The sequence below is a fragment of the Kryptolebias marmoratus genome, linkage group LG24, assembly GCF_001649575.2.
Source record: "Kryptolebias marmoratus isolate JLee-2015 linkage group LG24, ASM164957v2, whole genome shotgun sequence".
NCBI lineage: Eukaryota > Metazoa > Chordata > Actinopteri > Cyprinodontiformes > Rivulidae > Kryptolebias > Kryptolebias marmoratus.
This window is the reverse complement of record NC_051453.1, coordinates 17,406,828-17,427,228: the sequence shown is the minus strand read 5'-3', so window position 1 is coordinate 17,427,228 and position 20,401 is coordinate 17,406,828. Positions and strand designations below refer to the sequence as shown.

The window sequence follows — 20,401 nt, the reverse complement described above, 5'->3', positions numbered from 1 at the left end:
ATTAATATTTTTTTATTACTTCAGCTAAACATAAACCAAAATGACATATATCCTCGCAGAATTAACGTCCTCACATTTTATTTAAATGTTGTTATAGTTTTTCCTGGTTGGACTCATCCATCTCCATCATTTCTCCAGCGACTTCAGCCATGCGCGCGCGCTCAGCCCCGCGCTCCCATCGTGACGCTCGGCGCTGCGCGGTGCTCAGTCTCCTCGCGCAGCCACACCCTCCCTGTCTCCGTCCGTCTCCGTCTCCGTCTCTATCTCCGTGTCCGTCTCCGGCTCGGGCTCGCACGCGTGCAGCTGTGCGGGAAAGCGTCGTTCGGTGCGTGTCGGGCACCCGCAGCATCAGCAACACAAAAAGGCTTCGGAGCCGCCGGGTGGTGGTGGTGGTGGTGGGGGCCCAGGGTTTACCTCAGCGCTCATCACCGCCGGAGGGAGGACCCGCGCTTTTCCACACAAAGGTGCGGGGATTTATTTCTTTATTTCCCTCGCCTTTTCTTCCATGTTGTTTGTTGTTTACGCTGATGTGTTCGCCATTCGCACGACGGCGCTGGTGACCTTGTCACCGTAGCCCGCTCCTCATTTCCCACTGACCTGCTCGGATCTTCTGCTCCATCCATCCATCCCCAGATATGTGTGTGTGTGTGTGTGTGTGTGTGTGCGCGCGCGCGCGCGTGTGTATGTATGCAGCTGCGATTTGCAATTTGATGCGACTTGATATGCGCAAACGTCATTGTCATCGGGCCAAATTGGCATTAATTGACACCAAAATCCAAAGCTGCCTTTTATCAGTTCGGCGCCGTTTTGACGCCATCTGTGAGGATTTTTTTTTTTTTTTGGGTGTGTGTGTGGGGGGGGGGGGCACATCCTTTGTTCTCCGTGCGCCTTTTAGACGCCAATTAATAGAGCGTAATCCCTGCCATGCATCCTCTGATTTGCCATTAACGGTTCGGCTGCGTATTGATTGATGCCTTCAGGGTCCATCCGCTGAGGTAGGCTTTCTGAGCACCGGCTGCCCTTCTCCATGCGATGCTCAGCACGACCATCTGAGATGTCAGGACGTGCGAGTCAGCTCCTAATCGTGCTCGGGCCATATGGTACGGGCCTACGTGTGCAGAAACAAACAAACAAAAAAAAAGAAACTACAGGGTTTGTTTTGCATGCCTTATCTAAAAGGCTTTTCATTCTTCGGTCAGTATCTTTGCTGCTGAGACAGACAGTCAGGGGGAATAGCATTCACAGGGCTGCTGGTGTAGAGTAAACTGGTCTGTTTCTGTAAGCAGAAGGAGGGTGATGTTGTCATTGCCTGTCTAACTGTGCATTGCAAAATATCTCATGAAACTCCCAGAAAGTAATCACTGGATACAGTGGTACATCTACAGCTGATGAACCTATAGAGTCAACCCAATTCAAGATGTCCGCCAGAGCTATTCAGCCTCAGCAAACACGAAATTGCTCCCTCTCTCAGTCGGTTTTACAGACACTCGGGTCAAATTTGGCTCGGTAGTAGCTGAGAGTCATTCGCAACCCATCCCCTGATTGCCAGAGCGTGGCGTGGCGTGGCGTGGTGCGGCGTGAGCTCATTCCGAAACAAAACATTTTCAAGGTTTGACCCAAAACGGCTATAAGTCCCGTCATTTTGCATTTTGAGGTGAGCTGAGTTTTAAACTCTGGCCTGAAATGCATTCCTTTTAAAACAAACAAACAAACAAAAATCCTTTCTGCCACCCGACTGCAGAGCGGGACTCTGCTTCTTCCTGGAAGGCCGAGGCAAGAACCGACATCCACAGAAGAGAGGAGAGCAGTGTGTTTTGCCTAAAGGTCATTTAGACCGGATCACTACTGTAAAGATGCCTCCATATGATTCATCAACCAGCTTTAATCAGCCGGATGTTCTGGAATCTCAGATGCTCGGATTTGCACTTTATGCTACAGTTACCATGTTACAAATGCTGACTAACATCTTCCAGAAACATATTTCGAGGCATCTGTTTTATCTGAGTCACGTACCACCCTGTGGCCTTAGATGAAACTATAACTATAGATTTGAGGCGCCATAAAGGTGCCGAGGCCCATTTAGTTCTCTGTCTACTCATTGTTTAAAGAGTAGCAGTTACTTGGCATGAACGTAGAATTAGAAAAACTAAAGTTGATAGAAAGGAAACACCTAAATTTAAAATAATGGAAGTATTAGTCACTACATGAGCATGTGTGTACGTATGAAGATGCATTGAGTTGATTAGAGGTCTGCTTGTTTGCGCCGCATCATCTTCCTGTTCCTGGAGATTCTGTTTACAAAACATCGCTCTGCATTAACTGCTTAATGTATTTATGATGTAAAGTGTACCAACCCCAACTCCGAAAGCTTTGGAACACGCGTGGAACATAAACAGAAAAACAGAATGCAATGATTTGCAAATCTTATGAACCCATATTTTATTTCCAATGGAGCATAGTAAACATATCGAGTGTTTACGCTGGGAAATTGTACCATTTTATGAAGGTCATTTTGAAATTTATGGCAGCAACATATCTCAAAAATGATGGGACAGGGGTAACAAAAGGCTGTAAAAGTAAGTGGTACAAATAAGAAACAGCTGGAGGAGCATTTTACAGATAATTGGGTTAATTTGCAAAAGGTCAGTAAGAGGAGTGGGTATAAAAAGAGCATTTTAGAGAGGCTGAGTCTGTACAGTGGAACAATTTTAGAATAATGTTCATCAATGAAAAATTGGAAAAACTTTGAAGATCTCATCACGTATGGTTTATAATATAAAAGATTTCAAGAATCTGGAGAAATCTGAGCTCAAAGAACAAGGCTGAAAGTCAATTCGGTTCTGGACATCACTGCATGGACTCAGGAACACTTCCACAAATCACTGTTTGCAAATACAATTTGCCCTACCACCCACAAATGGTACTTAAAGCTCTATCATGCGAAGAAGAAGCCAGATGTGAACAGCATCCAGTAATGCTACCATCTTCTCTGGGCCAAAACTCATTTAAAATGGACTGAGGCAGAGTGGGAAACTGTTCTGTGGTCAGATGAATCAAACTTTGAAACTCTTTTTGGAAAAGGTGGACATCATTTCCTCTGTACAAAAGAGAAGAGTGACCATGCTGTCTGTTATTATCACACAGTTCAATAGCCTGCCTCTCTGATGGTATGGGGGTGCATTAGTACCTCTGGTATAGCCAGCTTACACCAAAGCACCATCAGTGCAGAACAGTATATACAAGTTTTAGAACAACATATGCTCCCATCCAGAGACTGTCTTTTTACAGGCAGAACTTGTATATTTCAGCAAGTTAATGTTCAACCCCATACTGCATCCATAACATTAAAATTTTACCTAAAATATATAAGTTCTTAGTTTAATCTTTTGATATGTTTATGTTTGATGTGTTCCACTGTGAATAAAATATGAGTTTAGGAGATTTGCAAATCACTGCATTCTGTCTTTTTTTAAAATTTATTTATTTATTTTTTTACATTTACCCAACGTTCCAACTTTACTGGGAGTTTTGAACAAAATTCTCATGCAATCTGTTCTAGGCAGAGGATCAGTCTCAGCTACTGGTTGTAGCCATTTTTGTGCTTTAAAAGGTCTGTTCGCTGTGGGAGCCATATTAAATCAGGTTAACTCCAAAATTTAAAGACAACAGCTGTCACAAAAAACCTTGCGGTTTTTCAAAGTTTTGGATTTGAATCTTTATGCTTCTAACACAATTTCTACACCATGAAATGATTGTGGGTTAATATATATTTCACACTTATCAGAGTTTTTTTTTTTAGTTATTCTGTTAGAAAACAGCAAACATTCCTTGACTTTGTTTACACCTCGTAATTGTTGGCAATAATAGCTGACTCAGCTGGTTTCCCCTCATTTGTTAAAAATGATGCGCTAGACTTTTGGTATTTAGTGGTTAATTTTTGTATCATAGATGATACACAGACTGCTGCTGTGGCTTTAATGAGCTGTAGATGTACATCCAATAATAAATATCTGAGCATTTCATTAAAATTAATTTCTTTGGTTCATGAAGTATTTTGACACAGGCAGTTACATGAATGCAAGCTTTTTGTGGCAGTAGGTGATAATTAAAGTCTGCCAGGCAGATTATGACGACGGCTATCCTAATTGTTTTTACTTCTGTGGTATGTGACCCAACTTATGAACCTTCTAAAAATGTGCACCTTAGGTGAACTATTATGTTTGCAGATCTTGTGGTTCCTACAAATGACAGAACTCAGAATGCATGTTTGATAAATAGTGTGTTTTTATGATGCATCACATTTAGATCTGTTTTAAAAACCTACCTTTTTTTTTTTTTGTCCACCCTAATCGTCCCTATGATTCATCCGTCGATGAACCTCAGCTTCATTTTTGTTTTCCTTAAGCTTGACACAATTTTTAATTTGTGGGGCGGAAAGCATTTTCATGTTCAGGTATTTGCTCTCAGCTCCATGAAAATTGTGAATGGCTGCTTCTTTCCTTACGTGTCAAGTGCGACTGCCCCTCACTCGGCGCAGCTGAGGGTGGGCTGGCCGCGGCCTCTTTGTTCACACAAACGGGACTCGTCAGGAGCCTCCGCGTGCATATTCTGCAGCGATGATGTGCGCTTTATTCCGGCTTTCTACCCCTGCACGTTGTCAGTCAGAGAGCCATCTGTCTTTGAAGTGCTGCGCTGCTCTAATATAGGCAGCAGCCGGGGTGGTAAAGCCCCGTCATTACCATATTCCTGTAAGGCTGCAGTGTGAGCCTGCCAAAACTGGAGAGTACACAGTAGCGCTATGCTGACACTTTCACAGCCATTACGAGCCCGGATCGGATTAAACAGAACCGTATAGGAAGGATTTTGGTTAGTCAAACTGTATTGAAGGCTGAAATTAAAGCTGCTGTTTTCCTTCAGATATTAATTTGAATGTTTGGTTTGAAAAACAACCAGTGTGTGTTTACTGCAGCTAGAGGGCAGCTCTGAACACTGGGGCATCGTAGACCTAAATATACTAGACATTAGTGGCCATAATGCCATTAAGCAGCTGTGGTTTGTAGCATTATGAATCATTATAAACACCCATGAGCACAACGCTGCTAAACCACAATGAAAGCCTTTGTGTGCATCAGCCAGTTAGAAATGATGAATGCCACTCTGTTCTCCTGCTCCGAGCTATCTGACGGCGAAACAAAGTGTCACTTTGTGCCTCCTCAGCACAGCAGCACTAAAAGACACTGGAGAACGCCCGTCTCTCCCCCGCTCAGCCCTGCCCTTGTGCTCGCCGACACACCTCCTTTCCTCTGACGGCACACGTGCTCCTTTTCAGCACCCATGTGAACTCCTCAACCTGTGCGGCGAGCGCGAACTGATCCTGTGAGGTCCGTCTGTTTGCAAACTATCTCGTAAAGTGAATTTTAATGGCACTTCTAGAAAACAATCTTTGGATATACGTCTGCATCAGATTAACGTTTGGATTCCACCCAATTGGAGATAGTTGTCCCAGCCAGCTCATCTTTGAGAACACAAAAATGGACATAATTCTGTCAAATTTACCGATACTGAGCTAAGATTTGGTGTGGTAGTAGCTGAGAGTCGTCCTAGGCACATACCCCGACTGCTAAAAGATGGCGCAAGATCTCACAGTATCGCATCAGATCACACATTTCTGTTTTACAAGGTTTGGACCTGAAGGGCTGTAGCTCTGTCCCTGTCATCAGTTGGTAATCTTAGTTTAATGGTAGGTCTTTAATTTATCAATATGAGAATTTTTAAAGATGTTTACAGAGTTCTTCTTCTTCTGTACTCCCAGACACACACTCACACACACACTGCATCTGACACCTGACTCCAGGTAATGCCCTAGATCCACAGTAACAGCAGGCAGGTGGAACGGCCACATACTCACAGATACTCTCGCACACGAAACAGCGACAGGACGGTAAGAAAGACGTTTTAATTTTTTTAGATCTTCAACACAAATCGTTCTGTAGTTTTGCCTGAACTGCAGGTTACCTGAAGTTTTGCAGTTAGTGTTTCTTTTCGTGTAAAGACATTGTCGGCTGTTTACTGAAACCTATTTATAACAATGCACTTGTGACTCCCTCCCCAATTTTGTCTCAGTAAATATCAGTAATCTTAAAAATTATAATCCCTAAAAGCTGTGGAAGGCCTTCATGTTTATGCGCTCGAGTGCTGTCACTTCAGCCGTTAGCTAATGTGGAAAATATAACCGTGGTCATGTGATACACATTGCATGTGACGCTCAGATCCATTGTTTTGCTTCATTCGCCCGTTAGATATCTCGAGTACACACGGAAGGTGGCTTAGCTGTGTTGGCCATCTTGAATTGGGTTGACGCCAAACGTTAATGCATGTACATCCAAAGATTACATCCTGAGAGTTACACTAAGTTTTATCCAGTGGTTCGTGCGATATTTTGCTAACAGACAGACAAACTAACACACATTAGGTTCTATGTGATCACCTGGCGGTAATTCCTTTTGAGCAGGGGTGTCAAACCCAGTGACGCAAGGGGGCCAAAGGCCAGTCATAAACAATATTTATTAAATATTACATAAATTAACCTTGGTTTTAGATGCATTATGTCAAATCATTCATATAGAAATATCAATGACCTTTACAGATTATACAGAATTTAGAGCAAACAGACTTTAATGAACACAGACAAATAGATCAAACTTCAAAAAGCACATCATTAGCAGCCATTTCTTACGCCTTACTCAGCTTTTAAATGAATTTTTAAAATTAAAACAGATTTTTTAAAAAGCCATCAACAAATCCTGATCATACATATATATTGTTGGTTTCTAAGTCACTGTCAAGAGAAAACTTCACTAATTAGGATCAGTTTATTTTTAAGCAAAATAAGAATCAGAGACTCGATCTGTCCCGGACTGGAGGACCGGACCTAATGAAGTTTAAATGTTATCTTGGGGGCCAGATGAAATGTTACAGAGGGCCGGATCTGCCCCGCGGACCATGTGTGCATTTGAGTTTGAGTTCTTTGTCTTTGTTCAACAAGTCAGAGACTATTATTTGTAGATTTCTAGTCACAGAGAACAGGAACCATGCATGCTGGTACTGTTTTTGAGAGAAAATGTGAAAGTTGTTATTGTAATGGTTGTATTATGGACACACAGTCAAACTTTCAAGTCAGTCAGAAATTAGGAAAATGTGTTTTGTGACAAGTCAGGGTTTAAGAAAATCAGACATGGGAAGTTTCGGCCCAGAAAACAGCACTTAATGCATCTCTGGTGTTCTAGCATATTCGTTTGGAGCCTTCAGTCGTTTTCAGCACCACCGTGCTCGGGTAGACGCCTGTAAACATGTGGACAGGTGTATATTTTAGGAGGCGTACAGTGTTCACATGAAAGGTCAGGAAAGTGTCAACAATAAAACGGACGAAGGCACAAACTGCCCAACAGGTCAGCGACAAGATTTTTAGAATAATTTTGTTGTTTTGCAAAGTAATAATAGTTAAGGGATTACGGGACAGCTGTGTATCTGATTAAAGATCAACTTCTGCATATGGACAAGTTGTTGAAGACTGTGCAGAGAAGAGTGCTTTGACTTGAAACTTTTACATAATTTATGCATTTAGCTTCGAATTCGCATCTCATGCCTTTTGCACGAATGACAGGATGCATTATTCTTTTTGTGACGACGTATTTATGGAAGCGGTATGCTGAGAGCTGAGGACGCCACAGAGTTGGGCTGTTTCCTGTTTTCATATTTCATTGTCTCCTTAGAGTGTGCTCAGAGGCGTTGTTTCAAACGGGCACAGATCAGCGAGATCTGTTCTTCTTTTCCCCGAGTCTGGAATAGAAAAATCAATCTCATCTTATAGTCGAACGTTGCAATAATCATCCCAGAGAGAAGAGTCAAATCCGTTGTAGAGGTCAACCCAGGGATTACTTTCTGAAAGGTTCATGAACACACAGACACAGGCAAATACTTTTTTTTTTGTTTTGATACAGGGCGATATTAAAACAGAAAGAATAATTCTAGTTTATGGACCAGCAGGCTGCTGTGAAATTACCATCCACTGTGTGTTTGTCTGAAAATGCTCAAAACTGATTTTCTCTGAGTTTACAAAGCATCATTTGGAGGAAATTAGCTGAAACTGAAATGCAAAAATAGAAACTAAACTGTAAAGCTACAGTTTCTTTGGGATATCAGCGAAGGTGATTTCCTGTGTTCTCAGTATCACCCACCAAATGTTTCTGTTTGTGTTTATTTGTCTGTACCGTTGGCAAGTTATCTCATGAAGCAGTGAACGGATTTTATTAGATTTTATTGAGGCTCTGAGACGGTAATCATCAGGTCGACATAAACCACCGATTAACCTTTTCGAGTCAAGATGGCTGCCACAGCTAATCAACCTTAGCAAACACAAAAATCTGTATAATTCAGTCAAGTTTACAGATATTCAGCTAAAATTTGGTGTGGCTAGTTACTGAGACTGATCCCCAGCTTATACTCTGAGCGCTAACCGTTCGCGCGAGATCTGCGTTTAACACTTTGACAAACTAATGGAGTCAACTCTATCTGTCTGTTAGCAATTTATCCCATGAACCACCGGGCAGATTTTAATGAAACTTTCAAAAAACAATCATTGGATTTATTTCTGCAACTGATTTTCTTTAGGAGCCAATTCAAATCAAGATGGCCGCCACAGCCGAGTAATCTTGGAAAACACAAAAAACACAATTTTACAGCCATTGTGCTGAAATTTGCCGTGGTAGTACTTGAGAGTCATCCCCAACACTCTTGAGTGTGACATCTCACAATATCATATCAATCGCATGAGATTGTGCACAACGTTAGTTTGACTAAATTAAATTTAGCGTCGTCATTTCTCATTATTTGATGATCTTAGTCTAAAACTCCAGCTTGAAGGGCAGCGGGCGAAATGCATTCCTTTAAAGGAACGCTTGGCCTTTAATAAAACAACAGATGGTCAGCAGCAGCAGTTCTTTTAAACAATAATTGTTGTTTTTTGGAGGGAAAGAATACAGTCCTTATCGCCACACAAAAAAGGTTACTGTGAGGAACGTCTTGACTTGCTTTGCTCAGTTTTCACACCACTAGCGTTCCAGCCTGAGCAGGTGGTGCTTAATCACAGCAAACCTCTGATGTTTATTTTCCACATTTAGAATTATCCTACACTTAGCTGAATGTCAAGTGCACTCGGTTGCTGCCTCGTTGTCCCCGAGCTCGCGACCCCGCAGCTGCCGCTAAAAGAACCGGGGAGAAAACGGGAGCGGTGTTTGTGCACGTGCAGGTGTGGAGCCGGGAGAACTATTTTGGTCTGTTTGCCGTGATAAGGATTTGTTGTGTGCATCCGTTCCTCGTTGTGTCTGTCTCTTTTGGTCCGGGCTGGCGTGTGTCGCTATGGAAACCAGAGACAGCTGAAACTTCAGAGAGTGAAGAAATGAGATTTGGACAGAGAGTGGCTGGAGCTGAACAGGCCGAAGATTCAAACTGTGACGTTTTGCAGGATGTTGTTCATTCATCTCATCTTATCCTCCCTGTTCATTTTCAGATCCCCCACTTTAAACAACCTTGACCTAATGAAACCCGAACCTGCCCTTCTCATCTCTGTTTTGTGTTTATTCCCCCATTTTCTCCCAAAAGCCACAGCGGAGGCAGCAGCGACGTCTGTCTGGGTAAATCGAGCTTTGTGATAAAGAGCAGATCGATGTTCCCTAAGGTTTTACTGCAGTGGTGCATGGCCGCGTCGAGCTGTGCTGCTAAAATAGGTGAATCGTTCCACGGCTCTGCTGCGTTTGTATGTCTGCTTTGTCAGCGAGCTTCTTGTGCCGTAAGGTTACGACCGCTGCAGCACAGAGCCACGCCATCAGGGCGTCTGCTGTGGTATGAAGGATGTTTGAGCTGCTGGTAAACATCGTGTTATGGCCTCATCATACCAGGATGCTGCTGTGTCCTCGTCGAAAGCATTTCCCTGCTTGTGTGGAGCACATGGCTGCCCCTCGCGCTCCTCTCATCCCATCTCTTTCTGCGCTCTGCAGTAAACAAACTGCATGTAAACACAAAATTTACGACTGGGAGTTGAACGCAGTCGATTAAAGGCCCAGCGTTCATTAAATGTGCGAAATCAAGGAACGGTGGTTGAGAGGACCCAAAATGCAGACAGGCAGGCAGATTCATGGTTCCAGGAAATGTTTTTTCATAATTATACTGAGGTTGTACAACCGAACAGCTAGACATAGTAAAGGTGAGCAGGGGATCTAATAATGTGGTGAAGAGAGAGAAAGGACAATAAATACTAGGGAGAGTGATTACAGAGAGAGAGCAGCTGGGCTGATTAACAGGCTGACTAAAGTGACTGAGGGAAACACGGCTGAGAACTGGAGGTTAACAAAGACAGACTGAACTATAAACATATAAACATTACTGAAAACATGCAGAGAGCACAAACCTCCGCCAAGGCCATAGCGTCAATAAAAAATAGGCGATCAGGATTATGATCTACATCAGCATCAAAATGTAATCCATTGTTTTTTATAACAAGCCCAACATTTGCTGAAGATTTCATCCAAATCTGTTCATCAGTTTTTTACCTGATTTTTGCTAATAAACAGGTGGAGGGAACAAAAGGTCACATGTAGGAGCAGAGAGAAGCTTTTAACAAAGGGGTTACCTGTGACCTTGACCTTTGACCCCATGATTCTTGAAATCACCAGGCATCATCTTTGACCCATGAGGTGCCCAGCTGTGCAGTTTGACATTCATACATTACACTGTCGCAGTGTTAGAGCACTAGGTCAACTGTGAGGTTGACCTTTGACCCCATAACCTTAAAACCAATTGTGATCACCCTTGACCTAAGACGTGTCCAGCTGTGGAGTTTAATTTTCCTTTGCTACATGGTTGCACAGTTAGAGGACAATGTCATCTGTGACCTTGACCTTTGACCCTGTCACCTTGAACTCACTGGCAATCACCCTTGACCTAAGACGTGTCTAGCTGTAGAATTGAACACCCCTGTTATCCAGCTGAGTTGGAGCACAGGCTGATCCGTGACCTTTGACCGGATCACCACAAAAATTGAACCACTTATTCCCTGTATCATATTTGACGTTTCGTGAAAATCTCATGAAAATCCGTTCATGACTTTTTGAGTAATCTTGTGCGCAGACAGACAGATGCTACTGAAAACATGACCTCCTTGGCGGAGGCAACAAGGAAACCACAGACCAGAAGCTAAGCTACAAAAATAACCCAAAACCCCCGGAATCATGACACATCCAATGGTTACTTCCAGCAAGTTTCATTAAATTTCCTTTGGTGGTTCATGAGATATTTTGCTAACAGTCAGACACATGGGCAAAAAACATCACAGCATTTTGGTGGCAGGCCATAATAAAAGGAGAAAGTCAACAAGATCTTTCTTAATCCATCAGACACGGCCACATACGATGGTGTCTGCAAATGCGCACACACACACACACAGTTCCCAAACTCAAGCTGGCAAACATGATTGTTTGCTCCTTGTTCTGCGCTGGCTGGTATGAGAGCAGACAAAGAGCCTTTTTTTCTCTTTTATGTGAAGAGACATTTCTGAAAGAGTCCGTCCAGCTACCAGGAAGGAAGCCCCACGGCACGCTGGTCCCACCGGAGACGGTGGGCTTCTCTCCAGCTCTCCCCGTCCTGCTTTTGTGCATCTGTTTTACAAATAACGCTTTCGGCGCAGACAGGTGTGGGCCGGAGGACGCCGGGCTTCTGTGGCTTGGTGGGGTCCTGACAGAGGTTGTGTTTCTCACTAGTCATCAGATGGTGCAAGCAGCTCATATTGTGCTGGAAAATAGTCATTGCAGCCAACTTCAAAAACAATATTCATTCAAGCCACAGCAGAGTGGCCTCATGTTGCAGAGGCCTTATCGTGGCCTCAATCATTACTCTATTCTTCTGCGAAAGCTTACAGAGTTGACCTTTTTTATTTGGTGACAATGCTCGAGGCAGTGGAAAGCTCAAAGAAAATCAGGACACTTTTTCTCAGCCTCCTCCCTGAACTCTTCTTGCATTTAATTTTTTTTCCCGGTCCCTCCTGTTACGCCCTGCAGTAAAGAAAATAACAGCATCCCCACTTTCACTTCCTCCTCCTCTCACCGCAGCCGAGGAGTGCAGTGACCATGGCAACGGACGCAGCAGAAACTAACCATGACATGCTTTTAGAGGTAACCGACCCCAGAGGCACAGGTAAATGGGAAATAATGAGGGCTTTTATGGGCTTCTTAAAGAGACAGCGCATAAAAATAAAGTAGTCACATTATGATAATAAAATGACTCCAGATATGCTTTGTCTCTTTAAGATGTGCATGGTGTGGTGAAGGGTGTGCTGTGCCTTCATTTCCGACGTGTTTGATCACCTTTTTACTGACTTCCATTCATTTTTATCAAAGGGTTTATAATTTGATGAAGTGGCTATGTTCACATTGTTCATACTGGGGGAAAAAAGCATCAAGTCTGGCCACAAAAGACAAAAAGACAAACCAACTATTAGATATAAAAAGCTGTATACAGCACCTAATAAGCTACAAATTCTTCCTATAATATCAATCAATGTATCTTCTCTGTTTGAGCAACACAAAACCAAAATATAATCAATGACCATTTCAATGAAACTACATAAAAGGCAGATGAAGCTTCTGCTGCAGTTGAGCCCAACTTTCACTCTGTACAACTCTAAGGTATTTTTACTGCCACTCAGAAAAACACAAACAAACTGAGAGTTTCTGGACAACACAGGAAAAAACTGATCTAACTTTATTCCCCAGTCCTGCTTTGTAGAGCTGATTTTTTTTTTTTTTCAGGTTGATGTAAAATATCAAACATCTTAGATTATCAGACGTTCTATTCAGCGCAGCCTCCAGAACACAACTGCTTCCTGTCATTTCACAGGTTTGCGCCTGGGAGGCAGTAGTTACTGGACATCACTCTGGATCTGTGTGTGTGTGTTATAGATCAGCTGAGGGTAAAAGCGCTTAGACTGGAAACAAGAAAGGACATCTCCCTCCATCTTATCTGCAAAGTTAAAACAAAATGTCTTGTGCAATCTGTTAGAGCTCAGAGTATGTGTTAACGATGACTCTCAGCTACTACCACAACAAATTTGAGCTCAGTACGGTACTTGTTGATTCGCTGTGGCGGCCATCTTGAATTGGATTGACTTGTACATTTGATGATTGCTCCATCCAGTGGTTGATGAGATATTTTTCTAAAACACAGGTAACAATTACATGACCACCCACCTTTCATGATAGTGGGGGATAATAAATAAAGACACTTCATTTAGTGTAAAAACAATAAATAAACTACCCTAATTTTAACTAGTTTTCCTGTTTATAGTTTCCTCCGTACGATTGTTGCAGTCAAACTACTTTCACACACTTTGTTGTGTTTTAACTATTTGTTTTTATGCAAACGTTTGGCTCGATAGGGAATAGTGTGCTATGGCTTTTAGCTTCTGTGATTTTTTTTTTTTTTAAACTTTTTTAATGATTGAACTTTACAAAACCTCCCAATATAAACAAACCGAGTCTCCTCAATTCAGTTTCTGATATCCTTTTCATCATACTTGCTCTATTTTTGTCTTTTATGCTCCTTTTTAACTTTCACCCACTGTCTTACTCGTTTTAGCTTTTAGCTACAGTTGTGCTAATTTTAGTTTTTATTCAACTGTCCTAAGGCGTTTATTTGATGGTGCCGTCTGTCTTCCCGTGGACAATGTCTTGCCTGAGCTCTAAATTGATAATCTTTTAACATAAAAATGTCAAACTGCACAGCTGGACACTTTATATCTTGAGTGGTACTCATGAAGTCTGCTCCTCTGATCCTGAAATGATTTGGACAGACTGGCAGTCATCAACAGGTCCGTTCTTTACATTACAACTGATAGCTGCAGTTTAATGTTCTTACGTGTTCTTTAATTGAACTGTTTGCCAATTTACACCATGGACAACATCATTATCAGTGACCTTTCACCCCCATCACAATCATGTTTATACTTTTAGCTACTGTTTTGCTGGTTTTAACTTTAAAAATCCGTCCTTCAAAAGATTTCTGCAGAATCATGAAGGACTTAGCATTCACACTGCAGTTTCTCCAGTCTTTTGTTACATCTGATTTAAAAAAATTAAAAGCAAAACAAATAAACGATCATAGTCAAAATATAAAACCGTCATCTGTAAAGAAATAGCTGACAACATGGTGACTTTATCCATCTTTTGTAAACAGTTTTTAAATGTTACAGGTGTTTTCCCCACCAAAAAGTTGGAATCATTTATCACTTTAAGGCATCCAATATGATTGTAGTTTACTAAAAGTCCAGGTCCAGTGCAATGACTGAATATCAAATATTTCTATCAACCAGCAAGGGTCTAAGTGGAGACAGTCAGAGAAAAATCACATGGAGAACAAGCGCTAACCCTCGTAGCTCCGTAGCGTCCTGCTGCCGAGTTGTCTGCTCTGCAGAATAAAGCGTCCTGTCTCATTTCACGCATGAGCGTTTGAGCGCGCCCGTGGCAGCGCATTATGGGCTTTGTACCACCGGACGGGCCGTGATGCTGGGAGAACAGGCTGCAGGGAGTCAGAACATCAGTGTGGTACCTTCATATCGTGTGGTGCACTTAGACTGAGAGGAGCAGAATGTTCCCTCAGAGAACGGAGCACACCATCAATTTTGTTATAAAACAGGAGGAAAAAAAACTCAATATTGACTTTAAAAAAAAAAAAGATGAAAAACATTAGTGACCTTTTTCTCTCTGCTCTGTGGAGGCACGTCGATGCTTTATATATATATATATATATATATATATATATATATATATATATATATATACAAGAAAATTATTTATCAGAAGTAGATTAAACAAACTACAAACAATGTTGTAACGTTACCACAAATATACAGATTGTTGCCATAATTTTAGATTCACCACTCCAGGAGGATGTTTATTCAATTGTTTTTGTTTTGTGGGGAAATGAATTATAGATTTAACTTGTAATTTGTTGTTTTTGTTTACAGTAAATACCTGCACAAACGTATGTATGCGCCTCTCTGCAGTAAAGAGAGTGTTTGCAGTCCTTAATTAATACCTTAAAGAAATAATAATAAAAAAAATTATAGCGTTTCAAAGATCATCTGTTGAGAAATAATTAAGTTAAAGCCATTTTGGTTCATCCTGAAATACCTTTTAGGCTCCCATCAGGCAATATTGCAGGATCTTGTGTGTTGTGTTGTGTTGGTGCTGGAGTTTGTTTTGGGGAGGAATCTCAGCTAACACCTGTCTGCTTAGGTGGATGGTGGAGGGTTTTGACCCAAAATGCAGACAGACTCAGAGGAGCTCAAAGAAAAACTAATTTGTTTAAAATAACAAAACAAAAGGCTGACGTGGCAGCAACACAAAACTAAATAGCAAAAAACGTACAAAATCCAGGGTTGCAAAGACGCGAGGAAACCCAGACGGCACGTGGAAGTGACAATGAGCCAGTGGGGAAGTGAAGAAGGTGGACCAGTTTCAAGGACAGATGGTAATTGGGCAGTGGACACAGATGGGCGTGGCAGGCCGACAAGTTAAGAGCTGAGGGAAAGTGAATATGACGGGGAACACATAGGGCGCAGGGAGCAAAACACCAGCTAACATAAAACTAAACACAGGGACAACCAAAAATAACAGAATTGAAGAAACAATAAACTGAACGCAAAATAAACTCAAAAATAACTCAAACCCTAATCCTGACACTACCACACCAAATTTTACCTCAATATCTGCGCATTTGACTGAGTTACTGTGTAGCCAGTTCTGTGTTTGCTAAAGTCGCTTAGCTGTGGCAGCCAACTTGAATCGAGTTGACTCCAAAAAGTTAATCAATTACAGATGTACATCCTGGGACTACTACTTAAGAGTTGTATTAAAATCCATCCATGGGTTTATAAGATATTTTCCTTTCCGGGGCGGGGAAAAACAAGCCAACTGAGACGGCAAAGAGGCCTACATGACCAGAAAGGATGATTATTTGCAAAATGTACATTTGAATAAAAATGGTAACTACAAATGAGACTGGATTAATAGGTCTGATTTATTTCTAACAGGGATAATTGATCGGAATGGAGAGTTCTGAGCAAAACCAAATCGTCTTCCTCTCGTTCCAGGATCCCAGACAAAATGAAGCAAGCCGAATGTCATGGAACTTTGTGGAGACTTTGGAGCATGTGCAAAAACAATTCCCTCGGGAAGTCTGAGCGTTTCAAGAAAACAAAACAAAAAAAAAAACGGATCAGATTTGCCAAAGCCATGAAATGCAGCGCTGATCTTGGATCAGGTGTGCCATGTATAAGTCAATTAAATGCCTGCTGACTTTCTCACAGAAAGCTAAAGTTTGGGGTCAAAGGAGCGAAGAGGAGAAATTAGTTTACTGTGACATTTCCCATCATGCATCTGGCATAGTGAGCAGCATGTGCAGTGAAATCCCACACCAGTTGCTACTTTTAGCCCCGAAAGGGATACCCACAGAGCCTGAGAACGCTCGTGTGTGCTGCGGTGTTGAGTAGCTTCGTAGCTCTGTAACCTTAGTTCATCCAGTGGCCCTCGAAAACCGCACACACACTCACACACACACACACACACATTTCAGATACACAAGCAAAGCACGCAGCGGGGAGTACATCTGAGGGCAAGTGACAAAGAATCTCAGAAGTAGTCTGTTTATGTCTGTTTACATTTTTAAGTCTCCTCTCTGGGAACTTGAGGAGCAAACAGAAGATTTCAGCTTTCACTCTAGAACAACTTGACTCCATGTACAAGAGTCGAAAACTTTAGCTGAAAGTCCAAAGGTTATTTCTTACTTTGAGTTTATGAATCCTCATAAAGCAGCCCTAAACATGTTTATTACATCTGTTTTGTTTCATTAGACATGTCAAATGCTGAGACATGTTTAGTCTCAGCTGCATGTTGTTGTATTTCTGATCTGACCCAGCGGACGAGCGGGTATTGGGGATCTTTGTAGAACTTTTTGGGATGTGCCCCGAAGCCGAGGTCAAATGTGACACGAGTCAAACATCCGGCAGAAACTCTTGGAGCTGGGAGACTGTTTTTTTTGTGTGCTTGTTTTCTTTCTTTGTTCGTTTTCCCCTCAGATAACGAGATATTTTACAGTGTTTTTCCAAATCTTCGAACATGTGGTGTGCTATTTTTACGCCTGGAGTTTGTCATTTCTCCTAAAATGAGCCACGGTAATATTCTCATTCATTATCTCCTCGCGTGCCACTTTTCTTGTCAATCCCATTTCGTTGTCTGCTCGCCCATCAAAACCCCGGCCGCAGACAACCTCCGACCGGTTGTCTCACCCATCAGGTGAGGCATAAAGGTTGACGTGTCGATCGGGTTGATCTGTGGTTGTCGTCTGCTTTCAGAGAGACGGCGACAGGGCAAGTTCCAGCCCCTCCGGCGACTGTTTGGGAAGAAGAAGAAACGGGAGGCGAAAAGGAGCCTCGATGGAGCAGAACTGAGAGTGAGCTTTTCAACCGGGGAAGTGTGCGGCGGAGTCGTGTCAGACAATGAGGAGTCTAATAAAACCCTGAGGTGGGTGTATAAGTTATCAGCTGCTTTGAACTGATCTATCATTTCTTAGCATAAGATTATCTAAGTCTTAAGCTCTGGCATGAAAGGTGGTGGATGATATTTAGTCCTTTTACTACTTTTATAAAACAGTTCAGTAAGATTTAATATCAGGAAGAATGACAACACTTTAAAGCTGTTCCTGCCTGTAAACATTAACAGTAAACTGCGACGACCCCTGGCACGGCGCTGAAACGGTTTCATTTCATGACACGACTTGTGGAGCGCCTCTAACAGTTTTGAACATAATAAAAGTCTGGCAGCAGCAGCAGTGAAGCCGCTCTCATTCTGTCTGCAGGGAGTTGAATCCCATCGGATCTCGAGCTCTCTCCCACGACAGCATCTTTATCCCCGAAGAGCCGCCGAAGGAGCTCGGTCAGAACCACAGCATGTCCCAGGAAAACGTTTCGGATAAAGTCAGGAACCTGCAGGTTGGGCCCATCAGAGATGTTGCACTTCTCTTTGCTTTGCATGCATAAATCATACTTTTTTAAAAATTATTATTATTATTTTCATTTTGTTGACCTCACAGAGGCAGATAGCGCAGGGTATAAAGTTTGGCCAGAGGCCTCCTTCTCTTAGGAAGAGTGAAGGAGATGAGGACAGTTCAGATGAGGAAGAGGTCCCCCAGAGTCCTCTGAAGGTTGTGGCCCACATCGAACCGGAGCCACCTAAAACAGAACTGAAGGTAACAGCTGAACGTATTCTGCAGTTTTGCATGTAAAGTTTTCATTCTAATGGTTTGATCAGAGGTAAAGCACATGCTTTCTTACTGCCTGCCTCGTTCAGAAGTAGGTTCTCAAAAGATTTTTAGCCTGATGTTCCCAAAAGAGATACATTCTTGAAGTTAAAGACAAATGGTTCTAAGCAGATGCAAATCAGTCAATAATATTCAGACAATAAGACTTTGTGAGGCTCACTGATACGTACCAAAGTTAGAGATCAAATATCTAAGGTGGTCGATATTTTAGAAGAGTTCCTGAGGATGTTTTAGTCTGAATCCCATTTCAGCCCTTGTCTTCCCCCAACATACTGTGTTCATGCTGGGGGGAGGGGGGTCCCAGTTTGTTTTAAGATGTTAGGGGAAGTTCAAAATCTACAAGCTCTGAGTGGTGTTTTTTTAAGTAGCACACTTCAAACCAAAAGATCTGCACTAGCAATTAAACTCACAAATATATTTTTCCTGATAAAAAAATAACTCTGTGTCACAACAACCATGGTCATTTTCTATTCTGGTGTATTCCCGAGTATTTTGTTTGTCACTGTTGATTATTTCTTAAAGAGACTGTTTTGACTTTTTGATGTGAGGAAACCACATTTTACCTGTTGTAGGTAGCTCTTTGAAGGACCTCAGTTTAGAAAAATAGGGTTTATTTTGCTCCAGACTCAAAAAGTTCACAGCAATTCATGCGGTCAGATTTTCATGACATGGTTATTCACATAGAAATACATGATTTTTTACAAGTGCAAAAAGAAACAGGCTATTGCCTGGAATATCATAGTATTTCTCCTGGAATAACCATGTTTTGTGAAAATGGAGAGCTGTAGTCTTGTTCCCACTCAGACCAACTTTTGGGTCCTCAACCGAAACAAAAAAATTAAAAAAAGAAATGTTTCTCCAAACTGAGGTTGCTTAAAAACATAGATATTTACAACAGCTAGGATATAAATTGGTCATGAACACCACTTCTAAATCTTTTTTTTTTTTTTTTACAAGAGTGAAAATGTCTTGTAGAAAAGTGTGTTGCAAGCTAAATAGTGATAAAACATGTTTGGGCATGATGATGTTGTGTTTGTTTGTTTAAAAGTAATCAGCAGTGATTCATGGTATATCAGCTTTTTAAAGGGGTGTTCCATTTCATAAAGGAATAGTTAACCCTTACCATTTATTTCTTTGAACTAGGGGCCAAAAAGTAGGGGTAACAATACAAAATGGGGTTTGGCTTTTAAATAAAGTATTAAGATGCATTCAGTGATAGTGCTGTAGAAAATGTGAACAGGAGCAAAAGCTGTGAAACCCAGAAGAAAAATACAACAAACATGAAACAGAATAAGATGAAGACACAGAGGTCTACTTGGTGTCAGGAAACTAACAAGAATAAAATCAACATGTATCAAAAACATATATTACATGTCTTATTTGACATTTCAGTTTTCAACTCGTAGCATAAAAATCCTTTTTAAGGTCCTTATTTAATTTGTCCTTTCAGGGCTATTGTAGGAACATGGCGGTGCAACGTGGCCTGCACTGACCAAAACAGTTCATCTCAGTGAAATAAAAACACAACGATCCTTTTGACCAGTTTTACATGATGAATTTACGCAACTAAAAACACAGTTCATACATTTCTGCTACTAGGTTTTCCTAAATGCTGCACGCACATTTTTTTAATGAACCGAGAACGACATCAGATCTTATAAATTTGTTGTTGTTGTAAATAAAAAGCAGGTCCCGGGAGCTCAACCATCCGGGCAGCACAGCAGCCCAGTAAAATCCCAGAGGTCCAGACGGGTTTCTCCACCGACCGGTACGATCGAGTCCATCAATCTAGATGCCATCCCACAGTCTGGTCCTCGCTTGGACAACACCGCTGCCAAGCACAAACTGTCGGTCAAACCGAAAAACCAGAGGGTTTCCCGCAAACACAAACGCTTCACACAGGTGCGCAGAAACTAACTTTGAGCTCTGAGGATTTGTTCGAAGAAGTGCAACATTTTTTCACCCACCGCCGGTT

At 41.9% G+C, this 20,401-nt stretch overlaps 1 protein-coding gene across 3 annotated transcripts in view; it reads left to right on the top strand.

Annotated features, from left to right (window-relative positions):
• The window catches only part of cracd (capping protein inhibiting regulator of actin dynamics), a 28,687-nt gene that overhangs the window by 2,710 nt on the left and 5,576 nt on the right, over positions 1 to 20,401 (top strand). The window contains exons 1-5 of one of the 3 annotated variants that reach the window (XM_025008715.2): positions 216 to 464; positions 17,462 to 17,630; positions 17,965 to 18,097; positions 18,199 to 18,354; positions 20,113 to 20,328. In XM_025008715.2, coding sequence (XP_024864483.1) covers positions 18,056 to 18,097; positions 18,199 to 18,354; positions 20,113 to 20,328 — 414 coding nt within the window. In that variant the 5' untranslated portion in view covers positions 216 to 464; positions 17,462 to 17,630; positions 17,965 to 18,055. Of the gene's footprint in view, positions 1 to 215; positions 465 to 17,461; positions 17,631 to 17,964; positions 18,098 to 18,198; positions 18,355 to 20,112; positions 20,329 to 20,401 lie in introns of those variants that run through there. The other 2 variants (XM_017428777.3, XM_025008714.2) reach the window with 2 other exon arrangements.